At 47.1% G+C, this 18686-nt stretch overlaps 1 protein-coding gene across 5 annotated transcripts in view; it reads left to right on the forward strand.

Annotated features, from left to right (window-relative positions):
• LOC310792104 (E3 ubiquitin-protein ligase mib1) overlaps positions 1-18686 on the forward strand; it is an 81220-nt gene that overhangs the window by 14127 nt on the left and 48407 nt on the right. For all 5 annotated transcript variants that reach the window (XM_083653816.1, XM_083653817.1, XM_083653819.1 and 2 more), the window contains exons 7-12: positions 453-636; positions 3947-4091; positions 4209-4342; positions 5589-5696; positions 6603-6800; positions 7712-7863. In XM_083653816.1, coding sequence (XP_083509942.1) covers positions 453-636; positions 3947-4091; positions 4209-4342; positions 5589-5696; positions 6603-6800; positions 7712-7863 — 921 coding nt within the window. The remainder of the gene's footprint in view (positions 1-452; positions 637-3946; positions 4092-4208; positions 4343-5588; positions 5697-6602; positions 6801-7711; positions 7864-18686) is intronic.

The following is an 18686-nucleotide window of genomic DNA, read 5'->3' on the forward strand; positions in this document are numbered from 1 at the left end:
TTATTTATCAAAAAGAAAGTAAAAGTTCTGTTGTTATATGAACCTATTCATCTTCACACCTTAGCTGCAAATTTTCACACAACATCCACAGTCTAGTCTGCTTCTGTATTCACAAAGAACAACGGTGTCCACTACCCAGTCTTACTACTCATTAATCTCCTTTTTTGGCATGTATAGTATTGGAAAAACGATATAAAAAAGATAAAAGAAAAATCGTATCTAGCAAAACATCTGATATATATGTTTTTATCACCACACTCTGACATGGAGTATGGCTGCTGTTTGCATTTAAATATAATGTATACTTTTTTAGAAAGCTAGCCGTACCCGGCAAAACCTTGACTATGCTGTGCGGGACTGCACAGAATCTATACTTGTTTAGATATTGTAAGATTTGAATAGCGAGTGACCTAGTCTGCATTTCTTGAACGAGTTCTTGTCTGTATCCTCAGGTGGACGTTCAACCCAGCAGTGCTAACAAAGGCCAACGTGGTGCGTAGCGGCGAGGCGGCGGCCGGGGCGGAGGGAGGGACTTCCCAGTTCCTAGTGGGAGACCTGGTCCAGATATGCTACGATATCGACCGCATCAAGCTGCTGCAGAGGGGCCATGGAGAGTGGGCCGAGGCCATGCTGCCTGTAAGCCACGGCAAGATGTGCACACCCTGCCATGTGTGCACATTTAACCACCCACACAATGGGCTTTATTTATAGAAATGTCCTTTCACTTTAACCCCGATGCCATTGCATGATAAAGAGAAATATCACAACCTTTAATAATGATGTTTTTTTTTAATCTTTTGATTAATCAGAAATCAAAAGATAATAGAAGAAAATCACAGGCATCAAGATAAACCCCCCCCCCCCCCAAATACAAATCAATAAAAAACAAATCTGAGCTTCTATGCGGATTTTGTCATCGGCACAACATTTGTATGCAGGAACGTTTTAATAATTAGGTCCAATGAGTCTCACCGCCTGTGTGTCTACTGTTCACTGTGCCAGTGGCCTGTCTACTGTAGAAATGACTGTGATGTCAATATCGTTGAAATGCAGAAACGCAGTCACAAAGATTCCTCCCCACCAAATTAGTCTGCACACGATTAGGATTATGGCCATTTATGCGGCCTATTTGTTTTTCTGTTCTATCGCAACACCACAGTTTTCTTCCCTTATTACAAAGTTTATTCATTGCAGCCAAATATGCCTTAGGTTATGTAACGCCGGGCTACTCCAATATGGCGCTTGTCGCTGCCAAACTAGCCCCCCTCAGCAGCTAATGAGCCTTAAAACCCTGAGATGGGCTGTAGCTTTGATCACTAACCACGGCTGTTCGCCGCCCGCTGCTGCTCCTACTGCAGCAGGCGCTGTTATTGATGGCATCCTCCAGGACGTCGTCAGCTCCAGCCCCACACACTCAAAGTGCCCCCCTTCCTCCTGCAGCCAGCTCCAGCCCCACACACTCAAAGTGCCCCCCTTCCTCCTGCAGCCAGCCCAGCCGCACACACTCAGAGTGCCCCCCTTCCTCCTGCAGCCAGCCCAGCCCCACACACTCAGAGTGCCCCCCTTCCTCCTGCAGCCAGCCCAGCCCCACACACTCAGAGTGCCCCCCTTCCTCCTGCAGCCAGCCCAGCCGCACACACTCAGAGTGCCCCCCTTCCTCCTGCAGCCAGCCCAGCCCCACACACTCAAAGTGCCCCCCTTCCTCATGCAGCCAGCCCAGCCCCACACACTCAAAGTGCCCCCCTTCCTCCTGCAGCCAGCTCCAGCCCCACACACTCAAAGTGCCCCCCTTCCTCATGCAGCCAGCCCAGCCCCACACACTCAAAGTGCCCCCCTTCCTCCTGCAGCCAGCCCAGCCCCACACACTCAAAGTGCCCCCCTTCCTCCTGCAGCCAGCTCCAGCCCCACACACTCAAAGTGCCCCCCTTCCTCCTGCAGCCAGCCCAGCCCCACACACTCAAAGTGCCCCCCTTCCTCCTGCAGCCAGCTCCAGCCCCACACACTCAAAGTGCCCCCCTTCCTCCTGCAGCCAGCCCAGCCCCACACACTCAAAGTGCCCCCCTTCCTCCTGCAGCCAGCTCCAGCCCCACACACTCAAAGTGCCCCCCTTCCTCCTGCAGCCAGCCCAGCCCCACACACTCAGAGTGCCCCCCTTCCTCATGCAGCCAGCCCAGCCCCACACACTCAATGTGCCCCTCTTCCTCATGCAGCCAGCCCAGCCCCACACACTCAGAGTGCCCCCCTTCCTCATGCAGCCAGCCCAGCCCCACACACTCAAAGTGCCCCCCTTCCTCATGCAGCCAGCCCAGCCCCACACACTCAAAGTGCCCCCCTTCCTCATGCAGCCAGCCCAGCCCCACACACTCAAAGTGCCCCCCTTCCTCCTGCAGCCAGCCCAGCCCCACACACTCAAAGTGCCCCCCTTCCTCATGCAGCCAGCCCAGCCCCACACACTCAAAGTGCCCCCCTTCCTCATGCAGCCAGCCCAGCCCCACACACTCAAAGTGCCCCCCTTCCTCATGCAGCCAGCCCAGCCCCACACACTCAAAGTGCCCCCCTTCCTCATGCAGCCAGCCCAGCCCCACACACTCAAAGTGCCCCCCTTCCTCATGCAGCCAGCCCAGCCCCACACACTCAAAGTGCCCCCCTTCCTCATGCAGCCAGCCCAGCCCCACACACTCAGAGTGCCCCTCTTCCTCATGCAGCCAGCCCAGCCCCACACACTCAGAGTGCCCCTCTTCCTCATGCAGCCAGCCCAGCCCCACACACTCAGAGTGCCCCTCTTCCTCATGCAGCCAGCTCCAGCCCCACACACTCAGAGTGCCCCTCTTCCTCATGCAGCCAGCCCCTGCCCCACACACTCAGAGTGCCCCTCTTCCTCATGCAGCCAGCCCAGCCCCACACACTCAGAGTGCCCCTCTTCCTCATGCAGCCAGCCCCTGCCCCACACGCTCAGAGTGCCCCCCTTCCTCATGCAGCCAGCCCAGCCCCACACGCTCAAAGTGCCCCCCTTCCTCATGCAGCGAGCTCCAGCCCCACACACTCAGAGTGCCCCTCTTCCTCCTGCAGCCAGCTCCAGCCCCACACACTCAGAGTGCCCCTCTTCCTCATGCAGCCAGCCCCTGCCCCACACACTCAGAGTGCCCCTCTTCCTCATGCAGCCAGCCCAGCCCCACACGCTCAGAGTGCCCCTCTTCCTCATGCAGCCAGCCCAGCCCCACACACTCAGAGTGCCCCTCTTCCTCATGCAGCCAGCCCAGCCCCACACACTCAGAGTGCCCCTCTTCCTCATGCAGCCAGCTCCAGCCCCACACACTCAGAGTGCCCCTCTTCCTCCTGCAGCCAGCCCCTGCCCCACACACTCAGAGTGCCCCTCTTCCTCCTGCAGCCAGCCCCTGCCCCACACACTCAGAGTGCCCCTCTTCCTCATGCAGCCAGCCCAGCAGCGCCATGATATGATTTGAAATGGGAAAGCATTTTGTCGTGTCCTCTGAAGCCCCAGAGAGGATGCTGTTATTGGCTGTATAGATGAGGAATAGTCTCGCTAATAGAGGGTCTCTGTCGGTTTCTCTTTCTCTGTCGTTTTCTCTTTCTCTCTTTCTTTCTCTCTCTCACACTCTGTTTTCCTCTCTCATACAAGTGGATGTCCTCTGAATGAATAATGAGAACAAAACTTTAAATTAGCATGTGATCATCTTTTGTCTTGTTTTTTTTTTATCTTTTGCCTTCCCCCCCCCCTCCTTTTGTTGAGCTGGTATTTTCTCCCTTTTCATCCCTTCCTCCTATCTTTGTTTCCTTTTCTCTTTCTTCCTCACTCTCTCTCTCTCCATCTTTCTCACGGTGTCTCTCTCTCTCCGTCCCAGTCAGTTACAAGACACGGTTACATGCGTAGCCCAGAGACGAGCTGCCCCGCTCATACTAATGAGTTTGTCGTTTGTCTCAACAGACCCTAGGCAAGGTGGGCCGCGTGCAGCAGATCTACTCTGACAGCGACCTGAAGGTTGAGGTTTGCGGCACCTCGTGGACGTACAATCCCGCCGCCGTCACCAAGGTCGCCCCCTCCGGCTCGGCTGTCACCAACTCCTCCGGGGGTAGGCACACGCACATTATACACATTGAACACTACTGACGCGCAAAGACGCAACGTGTTTTTTCCCCCGCTGTCTGGCCCTGTCTCTCCTGATGTTGTTCCATCCCTGTCCGGCCAGAACGTCTGTCCCAGCTGCTGAAGAAACTGTTTGAGACCCAAGAGTCTGGAGACATCAACGAGGAGCTGGTCAAGGCAGCAGCCAACGGAGACCTGGCCAAGGTGGAAGACATCCTCAAGAGACCTGATGTGGACGTGAGTGCTCGACCCAGCATGCTTTGGTATCAGAGGAGGTTTGGTTGAGATGGAGGGGCTGTTGAGATGAGCTTTCATTCTTCCATATAAAAGAAAACATATTCCCGTGGTATGAAAAGACAAACCTTAGCTACTGTTCATTTAGCCATTAAACGTATTGAAAAAAATCAAATCTATCCAACGACACTGATAATTGCGTTTGAATTGGCCCCGGCCTCTGCTCTGCGCTCAGTATGGAGAAGAGGCTGGGAGTCTCCTCGGAGAGGAGTGAGATCCTCCCACTCCTGCGCCTCTCTCAATCTGAAAAGCATTAAGCCTGGGCCCAGAGGAGGCACCAAGGGGCATTGGTGTGCACTGCAGCGCACGCCTGATTCACCCTCAGCAGGAGGCGGAGGTCTATCAACTCTGTACGGCCACAGATTCTGTGCTGACACAGGCTACTGTACAGGCCAGGCCAAACACCTACTGTACAGGCCAGGCCAAACACCTACTGTACAGGCCAGGCCAAACACCTACTGTACAGGCCAGGCCAAACACCTACTGTACAGGCCAGGCCAAACACCTACTGTACAGGCCAGGCCAAACACCTACTGTACAGGCCAGGCCAAACACCTACTGTACAGGCCAGGCCAAACACCTATTTGTGGGGGACGGAGACCTGTGCTCCACACAGCTTATGAGAGCTGGTTAGGTCTAGCCTCCTGAATGTGCGATGCAATACTGTCTTCACTCAGAGAGAGAGTGTGTGTGTGTGTGTGTGTGTGTGTGTGTGTGTGTGTGTGTGTGTGTGTGTGTGTGTGTGTGTGTGTGTGTGCGTGCGTGCGTGTGCGTGTGTCAGTGTGGTGAAGGCTGGCCAGGTGCCCTACCGCCTTTCAGTGGAATTATTTGCTTAAAGCTGAGCACACGGAGCCTGGCCAAGTGATCTGCCCGCCAGGACAAGAGACGTCTCAAGACTCCCAGAGGAGTCCGCATTAATATTTATGCTCCGAGTTATTGCAGTGCTGCAGTTGGTGATGAAACACACACACACACAGGCGTACACACACAGGCGTACACACACGCATACACATACTCACAAACTTAAACACACGCACACAACTTAAACACAAACTCGCTAATCTGGTGGTGCTTCAGGTGAACAGCTGGTTGGGTTGGTATCAGTAAAAACATGCGACATGGCGTTGACGAACGCCCCCCCCCCCCCTTCCCAAACACATTGTCACTCTGGCTCGTCCGGTCTTTGCAGGTGAACGGACAGTGTGCTGGACACACTGCCATGCAGGCGGCCAGTCAGAACGGTCACGTGGACGTGCTCAAGCTGCTGCTCAAACACAGCGTGGACCTGGAGGCTGAGGTTTGTACCGCTAAAGAAACTCTTCTTATTTAGGGCTGTAACGCTCACGGTTCGGGTTCGCTACGGCACAGTGATGTCACGGTTCGGTACGTTTTCGATACAGGAAAAAAAGTAGAAATGCCAAAGAAATGTTGTTGATCTTAAAAATGTTCATTTATTGTCATTTATTTATTTTGTTATTTTCACATTCTAGTTATTTTTTCTTGTTTCAATTTAAGTAACATAAAGAAAAGAAGTCGCACACTCAAAATCTCCTCTGCTGTGTTTTAATGGTTACACCAACATGTTTCGGCGAAAGTGCCTTCGTCAGGGTGCAGTACAACATAAGGAGGTGTGACCCTTTTTATAGGGCGCACCTTCTCCAATCAGTTGCAGGTGAGACAATTACAAAAAGGGTTAAAACATATATAAATACAATAAGGTGCAGTTTTTGGCTGCATTGTTTCAATTTAAGGCAAATTTTTTTCCCCACATCTTTCGTCTTTTCCGTCTGTTTTACTGACTGTTCAGCAGTGAAAGATTTGTTCGGTTAGCAATACGTATTGAACCTAAAGCCTCGTACCTAAACGCTTTAATACGAATGCACGTATTGTTACACCCCTACTCAGTATTCATACTTGTCTTTATTCATGCATATTCATGCCATTAAATTGATATTAGAACCACACACACACACACACACACACACACACACACACACACACACACACACACACACACACACACACACACACACACACCCACACACACACACACACACACACACACACACACACACACACACACACACACACACACACACACACACACACACACACTTCAGTCTTTCGGATCATGAGTGGAAAAGCTGGGGAAATCCAATCAGTCTCAGCACTGAGTCATTCTGCTGCTTTGTCACTGCCTCAGGACAAAGATGGCGACCGGGCGGTGCACCACGCAGCCTTTGGCGATGAGGGCTCTGTCATTGAGGTGCTGCAGAGGGGCGGGGCTGACTTGAACGCCAGGAACAAGCGGCGGCAGACGCCACTACACATTGCTGTCAACAAGGGCCACCTGCAAGTGGTCAAAACCCTGCTGGACTTTGGCTGCCACCCGAGCCTCCAGGTAGACTTTTTATTTATTTGTTCACCTGCACAGAAATGCTCCACAGCACAGGTTATGACATTAGAAATGCCAATGGTGTGCATTGATTTGCATGCAGAATCCAGTGTGGAGTAGGGCTGCAACTAACCGTTATTTTCATTGTCGATTGTTGTTGTTTGGTCTATAAAACGTCAGAAAATGTCAATCAGTGTTTCCCAAAGTCCAAGATGACGTCCTCAAATCTCTTGTTTTGTCCACAACCCAAAGATATTCAGTTTACTGTCATAGAGGAGTAAATAAACCAGAAAATATTCACATTAGATGGAGGAGTAAAGAAACCAGAAAATATTCTATTATAGAAGCTCGAATCAGAGGATTTTGTCTCCTCCCCACCCCCTAAAAATTACTCAACCCGATTAATGGCTCATCAAAATAGTCTGCGATTAATTTAAATCAGGGGTGCCCAAACTTTTTTGACCCAAGATCTACTTTTCAAGTAGCCAGCCGAGATCTACCAGTCCAGTTTCAACATCGCAAACGCACACACATCGATGCATCTTAAATCGATGCATCACTTTTTCCCCCAATACATGATTTATTTTTTCTCACTTTACAATACAATTGCATTGTATTATGATCCATAATTAAAATAAACAACTGCATGTACTTCCATTATATTTTATTTTATTATTAATTCCCCCCGATCTACCACACTACCTTCGCGATCGACCGGTCGATCGCGATCGACGTATTGGGCACCCCTGATTTAAATAGTTGACAGCCAATAGATGAATGGTTGCAGCTCTAGTGTGGAGATGTGCTTGTTGTAATAGTGGAGAAGTCGTTTTTGACTTGACATAGATGCTGTGAATTCCTGAGTGACAGTAGAGAGGTGACAAGAGTGACAAGAGGTCCCTCCCCCCCCCCCACAGGATTCAGAGGGTGACACGCCCCTGCACGATGCCATCAGTAAGAAGAGAGATGACATGCTTTCAGTGCTGCTGGAGGCCGGTGCCGATGTCACCATCACCAACAACAACGGCTTCAACGCCCTGCATCACGCGGCGCTGCGAGGGAACCCCAGGTAGGAGACACACCCCCCGGCCGCCGCCAGCTGTCGCCTCCGCTTGACGTCCTACCAGGGCCCAGGAAGTTAGGTGGAATCTGTGGAGGCAGAATTCCTTCACATCGCAACAATTGCCTTCATGCTGCCAATAAAGCCTAGATTAAATAAATGTATTATTATAATAATAATAATAATAATAATAATAATAATAATAATAATAATAATAATAATACAAATAAATAAATGAAATTAAATGATTAGAGCCCAACATGCCTAATCTTTAAGATATTACCATAAAAGCTTTGCATGCTTCTATTGTCCTCAGAGTTCACAGATAAATAGTGGTCAGGCTTGAGACTGTTTCAGGGTGCACTTCTGGCGATCATGCCACGGACATTTTCATTAAATGGTGAAACAAATGATGTAAGAAACAATCTCAGAACGCACAGGCAGACATTTAGTAACGTCTCTTTAATGATTGAAAAAATGAAATTGTAAACCACATGACAATAATAACCAACAACATCATTATTATCATTCAACCAATATGAATGTTTTGAAAATAAGTCGAAACCTTTTCAAACATCCTGCATTTCTGGTGAGATTCATTGTTTTCAAGCCCCTGTCTTATAGAACCACAGCTCAAATTCCTCTTCTGCATCTGGCAACCATCTATTGCCAGTAGCCACTGCTGTGGCACTAATCTGGTACTGCTAATCTGTTGATCATCTTCTGGGCTCACCACAATGCTGTGTAAAGATGGGACTTAGGAGACGGACTAGGTTTTTCCACCATCCATTGCAGTGCAGGGTTCCTGTGCAGGTCTCAAACATCTGGGAAAAGATAGCATCTCACAATATGTGGTCATTTCACATATTTGTTGTGAAGAATAGTCTTGTTTGGGCCTACCAGAGTATCATATTGTCAGGCCATTATCAGCATACATCGATTATATTAAACAACCAAAATTGGGTGGAAATAATTTATATGAAAAATATGCAGGAAGCCTGTATATGCATAATGAATAACACAAGTTTCATTCAAACTGCATTTTATTCAGCGTCACCTTGTCAATCTAGCAAAAGCTAATGCGCTACTGCAGTCATCAACTGACAACAATTCTGTTTGCAATTTGAGCGAGATTAGTAGGTTGTAGGGTGAGTGACAGCACAGTGTGTCTTCATGCATTTCTCCTCAAATTTCTCTGCCATTTTAGGTACACAGGTACAATAAAATAATAATGGAATGGTAGCATTATGTGGCTAATCGTTTGGAATTCTTCCCCACAGATTCCATTTAAAATTCAAAAGTTGTTCAATGCCAAATGTCCATTTGACTTTTGTGGGATATGGGCCCCCAAAGGTTCAGGGAAGATCAGTGGTTGTGTTCTGCAAGTGTTCACATTTTACATGAATATTGGTTTTAGATCTGTTTTGGCACTGAATGCACTTTGAGATTCATTGAAGTTTGAAGCAGGCCTATAAGCTTTATCCATCTCCCCAACAGATGGGATGGACTTGAATTTGACAGCCTACCTTTGAGGCCCTGAAAGCATCTGTCATGCAGTGATTGCTCTTTTGTCGTGTAGCTAATAGCCCTTGAAGTTGATGAGTTGTTTGGTTGGACTCTTACGCAGGTCTATTGTTCTGTGTTAGCAGAGGCTAGCCTAAAGCGCCTGGCCCGTAGCTCTGTGTTAGCAGAGGCTAGCCTAAAGCGCCTGGCCCGTAGCTCTGTGTTAGCAGAGGCTAGCCTAAAGCGCCTGGCCCGTAGCGGCTGGCTGGCCTGCGTGGCAACAGCAGCAGCAGTTTGCCTCGTCCTTGGCCACAGCTATTTCTGTCTCCACCTGGTTGCAGCTCCACTCTGTGGCGGGTTTATTCTGGTCTCTCCTCCATGAGAATATTAGGGATGGCTCAGAGAGACCGCTGTCTGTATCAGGTTGATCATCCAGGGCCTCTTAAGGTGATGGACGTTGGTGTGATAGGGTCAGGATTAAAGACTCTGTTTACCCCCCCTCCCCCAAGTCAACAGCTGCCTTCCTGGCTGAGCTCTTGGTGTGTGTGTGTGTGTGTGTGTGTGTGTGTGTGTGTGTGTGTGTGTGTGTGTGTGTGTGGTGTGTGTGTCCCAGGCCACATTTTTGTTCCATTCACTGGCACACATTATTTTGGCATGGAGACAAATGGAATTGGGGTTAGAGGGCAGGTGAGCACCTGCCACCTGCCACAAGCATGGCCCTCCACCTCTGGCACAGCCTGCATTACAGCCTGTCTGAAGCCCCTGCCTGCATCCACTAACCAGCACCCTGATACACAGCCTGCATTACAGCCTGTCTGAAGCCCCTGCCTGCATCCACTAACCAGCACCCTGATACACAGCCTGCATTACAGCCTGTCTGAAGCCCCTGCCTGCATCCACTAACCAGCACCCTGATACACAGCCTGCATTACAGCCTGTCTGAAGCCCCTGCCTGCATCCACTAACCAGCACCCTGATACACAGCCTGCATTACAGCCTGTCTGAAGCCCCTGCCTGCATCCACTAACCAGCACCCAGATACACAGCCTGCATTACAGCCTGTCTGAAGCCCCTGCCTGCATCCACTAACCAGCACCCAGATACACAGCCTGCATTACAGCCTGTCTGAAGCCCCTGCCTGCATCCACTAACCAGCACCCTGATACACAGCCTGCATTCACTAACCAGCACCCTGATACACAGCCTACAATCCACTAACCAGCACCCTGATACACAGCCTACATCCACTAACCAGCACCCTGATACACAGCCTACATCCACTAACCAGCACCCTGATACACAGCCTACATCCACTAACCAGCACCCTGATACACAGCCTTTTATGCAGTGATCTGGACTGTAGTCCCCCTGCACTTGATATTGTACCTGGAATACCTGGAAATTAGGTGTGTAACAGGTTCACAAATTTCACGGTTTGGTTTGGTTTGGTTTGGTTCGGTTTGATACAACTCAGTGGTGTCTTATTTTCACAGTCTAGTTTGTTGTTTTTCAATTTACAACAATGTTTCTTTAACACCTTTCGCCATTTTCAGTTGACCATGATATCCTTGTGGCCTGTGTCCACCTAGCGTCTTTTTCCGACTGTTAAACACTGGGAGTGCGCTGCGGAGCGCTGATCCCAGCGCACAATATACAAGGAAGCAGTCTGAAACTAACGTTAGTTCAGTGCGGTAGTAGCTTGATAGCTGACAGCTAGCAAGCTAACAACAACACAGGTAGGCTACGTTATTTAAAGCAGTAATCACAACACTCACCAGAAAGATTAAGTGTCTAGCCAATCTGCTCCCACAATTGAGCCTTTCTGTCTCTGTTGCGATAGTTTCTCCATATGATTAGTTGCCAGAAAAGGAGCACCCGACACCAGCGTCTTTCTGAAAAGTTAAAATATTTTCAGCTGGAAGCGCTGGGAGTCGGCGCACAAAAACGTCGGAGCGCTCTGAAAATAGACACTGGGCGCGGCGCACTTTCTCTAGACGTCCGTGTGCGCCCGCATACGCTCTCCCCCCATTGGAAACAACTGAAAATAGACACCGGAGCTGATGAAAAGACGCTAGGTGGACACAGGCCCTTATAGAAGACTTCCACTGTTCAGCAGTGATTCTTTCGGTTGGCAATATTGAACCTAAATCCTTGTATGGTTCAATATAAATTATAAATACACATATTACTGTATTACACCCCTAGCGGAAATGTATTGAAGTGATTTGTTCCTTGCGCTGTAGTATTTTACATAATTTATATCTATATACAGTATACTGTATGTCCAGTTATAGTTTTATATAAAGTGTGTGTGTGTGTGTGTGTGTGTGTGTGAGAGAGTGAGGTGCAGACCAGTCCAGAACACCAAAATTCAGTGTAGAACTTACATAGCACCCTCTTGTGTGTAATATCGCAGGCCTCAGTCTGTTATTGACTTGGAGGTGAAAAGTACTAGAGTCAGTATTTCCTATTGCAGGGCCCCTCTTGTAGTGTGCGTGTACGCGTGTGTGTACGTGTGCGTGCGTGCGTGTGCGTGCGTGTGTGTGTGTGTGCGTCTGTGTGTGTGTGTGTGTGTGGCACTTGCGTCGGTCCATGCTCTGTCCCCCCTCGCCTTTAGAGGAACGAAGATATATGTAGCCTTCTCCAATCTGCCCATTTACTTTTATTTCACACTCGAGCTCCCGCAGTATCGGCGGAGACAGTCCTCCAGCTTCAGCCCAAGTCCTCCAGATTCAGCCCGAGTCCTAAAACCCGTGAACATCTCTCCCTGGGTCGACGTAAAAGTAGTTTGAGTGGTGTGCTTCTTAGTGGCAAGGAGGTTGTTTGGATTTAGTGCGAGGAAGTCCTGCTGTAGGATCGTATAGCTGAGAAGTACCCCCGGTAAACGTCCTGAAGAGGTGCTTGGATCGGAAGCAGCGCTGAGCCTGTACTTTCCCCAGTAACCCAGTAGTGTATGGGATTACAATTTCCTATACAGTAATGACATTATATATTAGTTACTAATCCAAGTGACTTCAAGTTACTACTGCATTACTTTCTCCGGCGCTGGCTAAGGGTGGACAATCAATCAATATTGTTATCGGTCGCTGTCCTATCAATCGTTATCATAAATTCAATTTCATATCGATATTTTCAATATACATTATTTACAGCATCAGTCACTGACTCTGCACAGCGCCCTTTCATTCCAGGGTGCTGAGAGTCAGTGCAGAATGTAGTCTTGGTAGCTGGTACACTAGTTTTTCAGACTTGTAGGTGCAGACATCCGTTGTGACGTAAATGGGCGTTCTTGGCAGTTTTCCCCCTGGCCTTAAAACACTAAATGACTAATATCGTAATAATTAGCATATCAAATGATGTGTAGAAGTATATTGTGATATACAGAAGATGTTGGTCATGATTCATCCAGCCCTAGTGCTGCTGGCACAGTATGATAATAAGTAATGACTAATGTAACTAATTTCTTTTGATACCAAGTGATAAGTAATTTTATTACCTTTGTAATAAGTAACTTATTACACTTCCTGAGTAACTTGCCCAACACTGCTAGCGATTGTCATTAGCATTGCTTCACAACAATCCCGTTCCACTCCTCCTCCTCATGTTTAGATTGAGTAACGGCACAGAATGTTCTGCTGTGCAGTCTGCTAGAAGCCTGGCTAAAACCAATCTAATCTCTCTTTTCTGATCATCAACACTACGACTAGACCACTCCATGTAAAGCGCGCGGGGGGGGGACACTCTCACTGTCTTGTGTTCTGCCACACTTTTCCCTTTTATAAGCGATGTAAGCTATCAACATCAAATGCTAGTTTTCTTTTTAACCCAAGCGGAGACGAGAGCGCATCAGAGACCCAGGTGTGTCTGTGTGTAATGTGTCCGTGGGACCTCCAGTGGGGGAGAGAAGATGGAGGAGCAGACAGAGGAGGAACCCTGTAGGTGACAGATGAGTCTGGCCCTGTCTGTGGAGTCCCAAAAACGGAGACGAATCAACTCCACCAGCAGGGGGTAGCCGCTAATCTGGGGGCATTACTCTCTCACACACACACACACACACACAGGCAGACACCCACACACAGTTGCCCCGTGTGTATAAATACAATTCCTCATAAATTAGGCCCCGTTAAGTTTTACAATTGCCAGTAAATTGAAAGCACCGGAATAACCAGCGGTAACAAGTTAAAGGGACACTCTGCCCATTTTCAACCAGCTTTGTATCATTAGAACATCAGTAGTATATCAGAAAACTGTAAACTGTTTTGAAGTCTGTCATTTAATTTTACATTTATTGAGTGTTAAAGTGTGGACCAGTGACATCACTGGTCCACACTAACTCAAATTAATAACTCATTAACTCAAATCAACTCTCAATAACTGTCAAACTAGATGAATGATGAATAGTTTGACAGTTATTGAGAGTTGATTTGAGTTAATGAGTTATTAATTTGAGTTAGTGTGGACCAGTGATGTCACTGGTCCACACTTTAACACTCAATAACTGTCAAATTAAATGACAGACTTCAAAACAGTTTACAGTTTTCTGATATACTACTGATGTTCTAATGATACAAAGCTGGTTGAAAATGGGCGGAGTGTTCCTTTAAGAAAAGGTTTTTCCCTCGGACGTCCATAACGTGTGCTCCGTCTGTGCCGTGTTTACCGCAGCCCGTGGGCCTGGCTCGTCTCCGCGCCTCTCTCCCTCGGGCTGCTGGAAGCCAGTAGCTGCTACAGCACTGTAAACAATACGATTAATAGCCCGTGACTCATAAACGGGCTCCAAACAAGCCCTGCAGCGGCGGACTGCACCCTCTTACATGTTTGTACCCCCCCCTTGTAATATTTACCCACCTCTCTCTTTAATATGGCGCCCAACCCTGCTTTCAATACCGCAACACGCGTGCTAATCGCCTCACCTGGAGTACACAGGGCGCCGCTCGTGTCCACGCTTTGTTTTCCGAAATGCCGAAGAGTATTCCCAATCTAATGGTTCACTGTGCCAGAACTAATAGGCGACGCCATGATGGTAGTCGTCCTAACGGGTCTCATAATTGGGTAGAAAGTAGTGTCGTTGGGCCTGTGGAGATATACTCATACAGCTGTGCAAAATGGGTCAAATGTTTGTATTTCTGGGGGACTCGTCGCTGCCTGTGTTCCACTGTTGGCCGCTGCTGGCATTGATGGAATTAGGGGTTTATCACCCTCTCTCGCTCACTCAGATGATCTGAATTAGGGGTTTATCACCCTCTCTCACTGACTCAGATGATCTGAATTATGAGTTTATCACCCTCTCTCATTGACTCAGATTATCTGAATTATGAGTTTATCACCCTCTCTCACTGACTCAGATGATCTGAATTAGGGGTTTATCACCCTCTCTCACTGACTCAGATGATCTGAATTATGAGTTTATCACCCTCTCTCGCTCACTCAGATTAGCTGAATTAGGGGTTTATCACCCTCTCTCGCTCACTCAGATGATCTGAATTAGGAGTTTATCACCCTCTCTCATTGACTCAGATTATCTGAATTATGAGTTTATCACCCTCAGATGATCTGAATTAGGAGTTTATCACCCTCTCTCGCTCACTCAATTAGCTGAATCGGAAAGGCTTGATTGGGCTACCGCAATTGTGCTAGTCTACATAAGGTGTCGTAGTTATTGGTCAAACACAAGGCCATTTTTCCAAATGTAGAACGAGAAACGTCTCTTTGAAGGTGATGTGAGGATTACAATAATCAAACACCTGACGTCTACGAAGGCGTTTTGATTCGCCGAACGCCTTCATCCTCTAGTCTAGACCATGGGTGGCCACCCAGTCAGAGATGAAATGGCTGTGGTACTGCAAAGAGCCACATCATGTATCAGGCTGTTCTCATTTCAACCGGAAGTCACATTCAACTTTTTCTTATTTAACCATAAGCTAACGTGGCTTTTAGCACAGTGTACCACTCCACCTGATATGATGCAAGTGTCACTGTCTCTGACAGCTTGACCAATGATCTAAAGAACTGAGTCTGTGCTTCTGCTCGACTTTTCAAGGTGTTTCATTTGTGCTTCCTTTAGGCAATTCCTGTTCGGCGTTAGCATGGAGTGAGCTGAAATGGCGCTGTAGATTTGAAACCTTGAAATGTGCTAATGACGTCTGGCATATCAGGCAGAATGACTGAATTACATAAAAACAAATAGTAAATCTCCCACTGTTCTAAAAATGTCTTTGTGTTCGTCTTCATATTTGTGCATACTTTTACATTTTCCTCCCATTTTTAAAGTGATCTTGCCTTAAAAGAAAATGTCGGTACCAGGTCGGAACGCTCAACAGCGAAATCACAATCACCCCCCTCCCCCCACATTTACAAGGTGATTATTGGTTAGGGTTAGCTGCCTTTTAGCTGCCTTTCCATTTCCAAGGTATATGATTGGTTAATTGGTTTGATGTGATTGGCTCTCACACTGGAGCAGTGTATACATAAGCATGGCCTGTAACAGGCAGTGTTAAAAACACACACACACACACACAATTTGATGTGAATTGAAGAGCCGCATCTGGCACACGAGCCTCGGGTTGGCCAGCCCTGCTCTAGACCAGTGGTTCCCACACTGGGGAACGCATACCCCTAGGGGTATGTGGAGGTACTACAGAGAAATGGGAAAATGTGAGGGTAAATCGTGAAAATAAAATAAACTAAATCTGCTCAGGAGGCACTAATTGCAACTCTTTCACTCCATTTTTATAATCCATATTCTTCAAATGGTGGGTTATCATTTATTCATTGCATCATACAGTATGCTATAGTTTTCCCTTTGAGTTTTCTAAGCAAAATGTTGTAGTCGGCTAAAGGGGGTACTTGGATTCAGAAATCAGGGAAAGGGGGTACTGAAGCCCACTGCTCTATCTAGACCAAGGGTTCCCCGACTCCTTGAGACCCAGAGTGCTGCTGGTTCTCTACCCTGCCAGGTATTTAATTGCATTCACCTGGCCTCCCTGCTCTAAATCAGCCCTCGAACAGGTTATCTGCGGGTCATTAAAAGCTATGAGAAAGCATTACATCACTTTTGTGGGAAAATTAAAGCCTTAAATGGCATTAAAAAGTCTGAAAATGAATGCCCCCAGAGGTCTTAAATATTTTTCTTTTATCATTTTAACAATAGTCAGTAATATTTTACTGGCTTGGTGCACAAAATAACCATACTATATCAGTGTGGGTTTGCAAGTGTCGTCGATCGCCAGTCACTCCACTGTTACCTCGCAAAGTCTTCCCAGGCGTGGGTTGCATTGACGTAAATAACTGCGAAGGCGACCACACGGTGTGTAAGAAATCTAGCCATGCACTATGAGCATCATCGTAGACATTTGTCATCACATTGTTGTTCTGTGCTACTGTGGCCCTCCCATTGTTAACACACGGGTGGTGGACTTCTTCATCTCACCCATCAAGACTGCCTGGGTTTTACTCCCACATCCCGCTTTACTGTATCCTTAATGCTGTGACCACTTAGGGCTCGTGTGGCATTAAAACGTCTCGACAGATGCGTTAAAAACGTCTTGAAAAGTGTCAATCTACTGCAGATCCCTAGACTGAATGAAAGCTAGAATGAAAACCAGCAGTACTCAGGGTGTCGTGAGGACTGGAGTTTGAAACCACTGCTCATTGTACATATTTTACTTGTACATTATCTTATTACTCTGTCAAGATCTGTAAAACCATGTTGACACAAAGCTCATTGCTGCTGCTACCTTTGATGCACCCACCCAGTACATATTTTGTAAAGAGCAAACTTAGGCTACCTCACCTCGCTGTCAAGACTGTCTGTATCTGTTGATACTGTTTATATCTGTTGATACTGTCTATATATCTGTTAATATCTGAATCCTTTCATAATATTTTATCGTCTTTTTAGATTCTTTATATTTTATTTGTTTATGCCTCGTATATTTGCTCTTATCAATGTTACATGAGCACCAACCACACCAAGACAATTTCCTAGTATGTGAAAACAGGCCTTGGCAAAGAAAATAATTCTAATTCTGATTCTGATTCTCCACCCCCGCCCTGTCCACGAATGAGTTTGAATAATCAGATGTACAAATAGTGATCTCAGATTGCTGTTTGAAGTTGAACTCCGTGCAACATTTTGTCGTGTTGCCTCTAGCTATGGTTTGGTGTTGTCTGAGTGAGAGAGCAGGTCAGTTTGACACAGGCTTAGGCTAAGTGACGCCCAAATTAGGAAGAGGGAGGTGGAGCGAGACGGAAGAGGAGGGAGGGGAGGGGGAGGGGGAGGGGGAGGGGGAGGGGGAGTTTAGTTTGATACTGCGGCAGGCAGCAGTGAGTGAGTGTGTGTGTGTGTGTGAGACTGTAGCTGTCTGTGAGGGTCTGCTCCGGCATGCAGCAGTGAGTGAGTGTGTGAGACTGTAAACTGTCTGTGAGCGGTCCTCTAGAACATCTGGCTCTTATCTACCCTGCCTTGTCCAACCTCACTACAGGAGGCAGTTGGGGAAAGGGGCCAAAGTGTGTGTGTGTGTGTGTGTGTGTGTGTGTGTGTGTGTGTGTGTGTGTGTGCGCACACTAACCACACAACTGATTATCTACCCCTAGGGCTGGGCGATATGGTTGAAATCAATATCATGATAATCATAAGGATTTGTCTCTATCAATACTGTATCATTGTTCATATGCAAAATCACATTCAATAATTCAATAATATTTTTTAATAAGGGTTATTACGTCAAATTTGCTTTTCATCATCAATTTAGATGGCAGAAATGTGTCACGATATTAAAATATGGACATATCATCACGATATGATTCCACTGAAAGATGATAAACGATACTATTGGGCTAGATAGGTAGAGCAATATGAAATCCGTTTTAATTCTTCTGAATTCTGGGTTTTGCTTTTTACGCTCATTTTACCATCAGAAATAATGTCTAATAAGTGGGAATTAATAAATGTCCACAATTTAATAAGATATAACAGTCAATTTAATGTTGCAACACAACAGTGCACTATTTTTAACAAGTGCTTCAAGTCAGAAATACAGTAGATGACTGTGCAAATTGCAAAACATTCTATTCAAATTATTTAACTTTGTGTTTGTAAAGTGCTTATAAGCTTCTCATTGTGTGCTTCAAGTAAAGAAAAAAACCACTGTGAACAAACCATTCACTTCAGAGTTTTTAGTCCACCACTAGGGACACTATCATAAAGTAGTCGCTGTCGAGATGCTGTGAATGAACGACAGTAGAATGACTGACGGACGTGACAGTAGAAGAAGAGTTAAGATGGCTACTACCACTACAGCATGAATGGTACGTTGCTTGCTGCCGAT

The sequence above is a fragment of the Poromitra crassiceps genome (assembly GCF_964638095.1).
Source record: "Poromitra crassiceps genome assembly, chromosome: 17".
Classification (NCBI taxonomy): Eukaryota; Metazoa; Chordata; class Actinopteri; order Beryciformes; family Melamphaidae; genus Poromitra; species Poromitra crassiceps.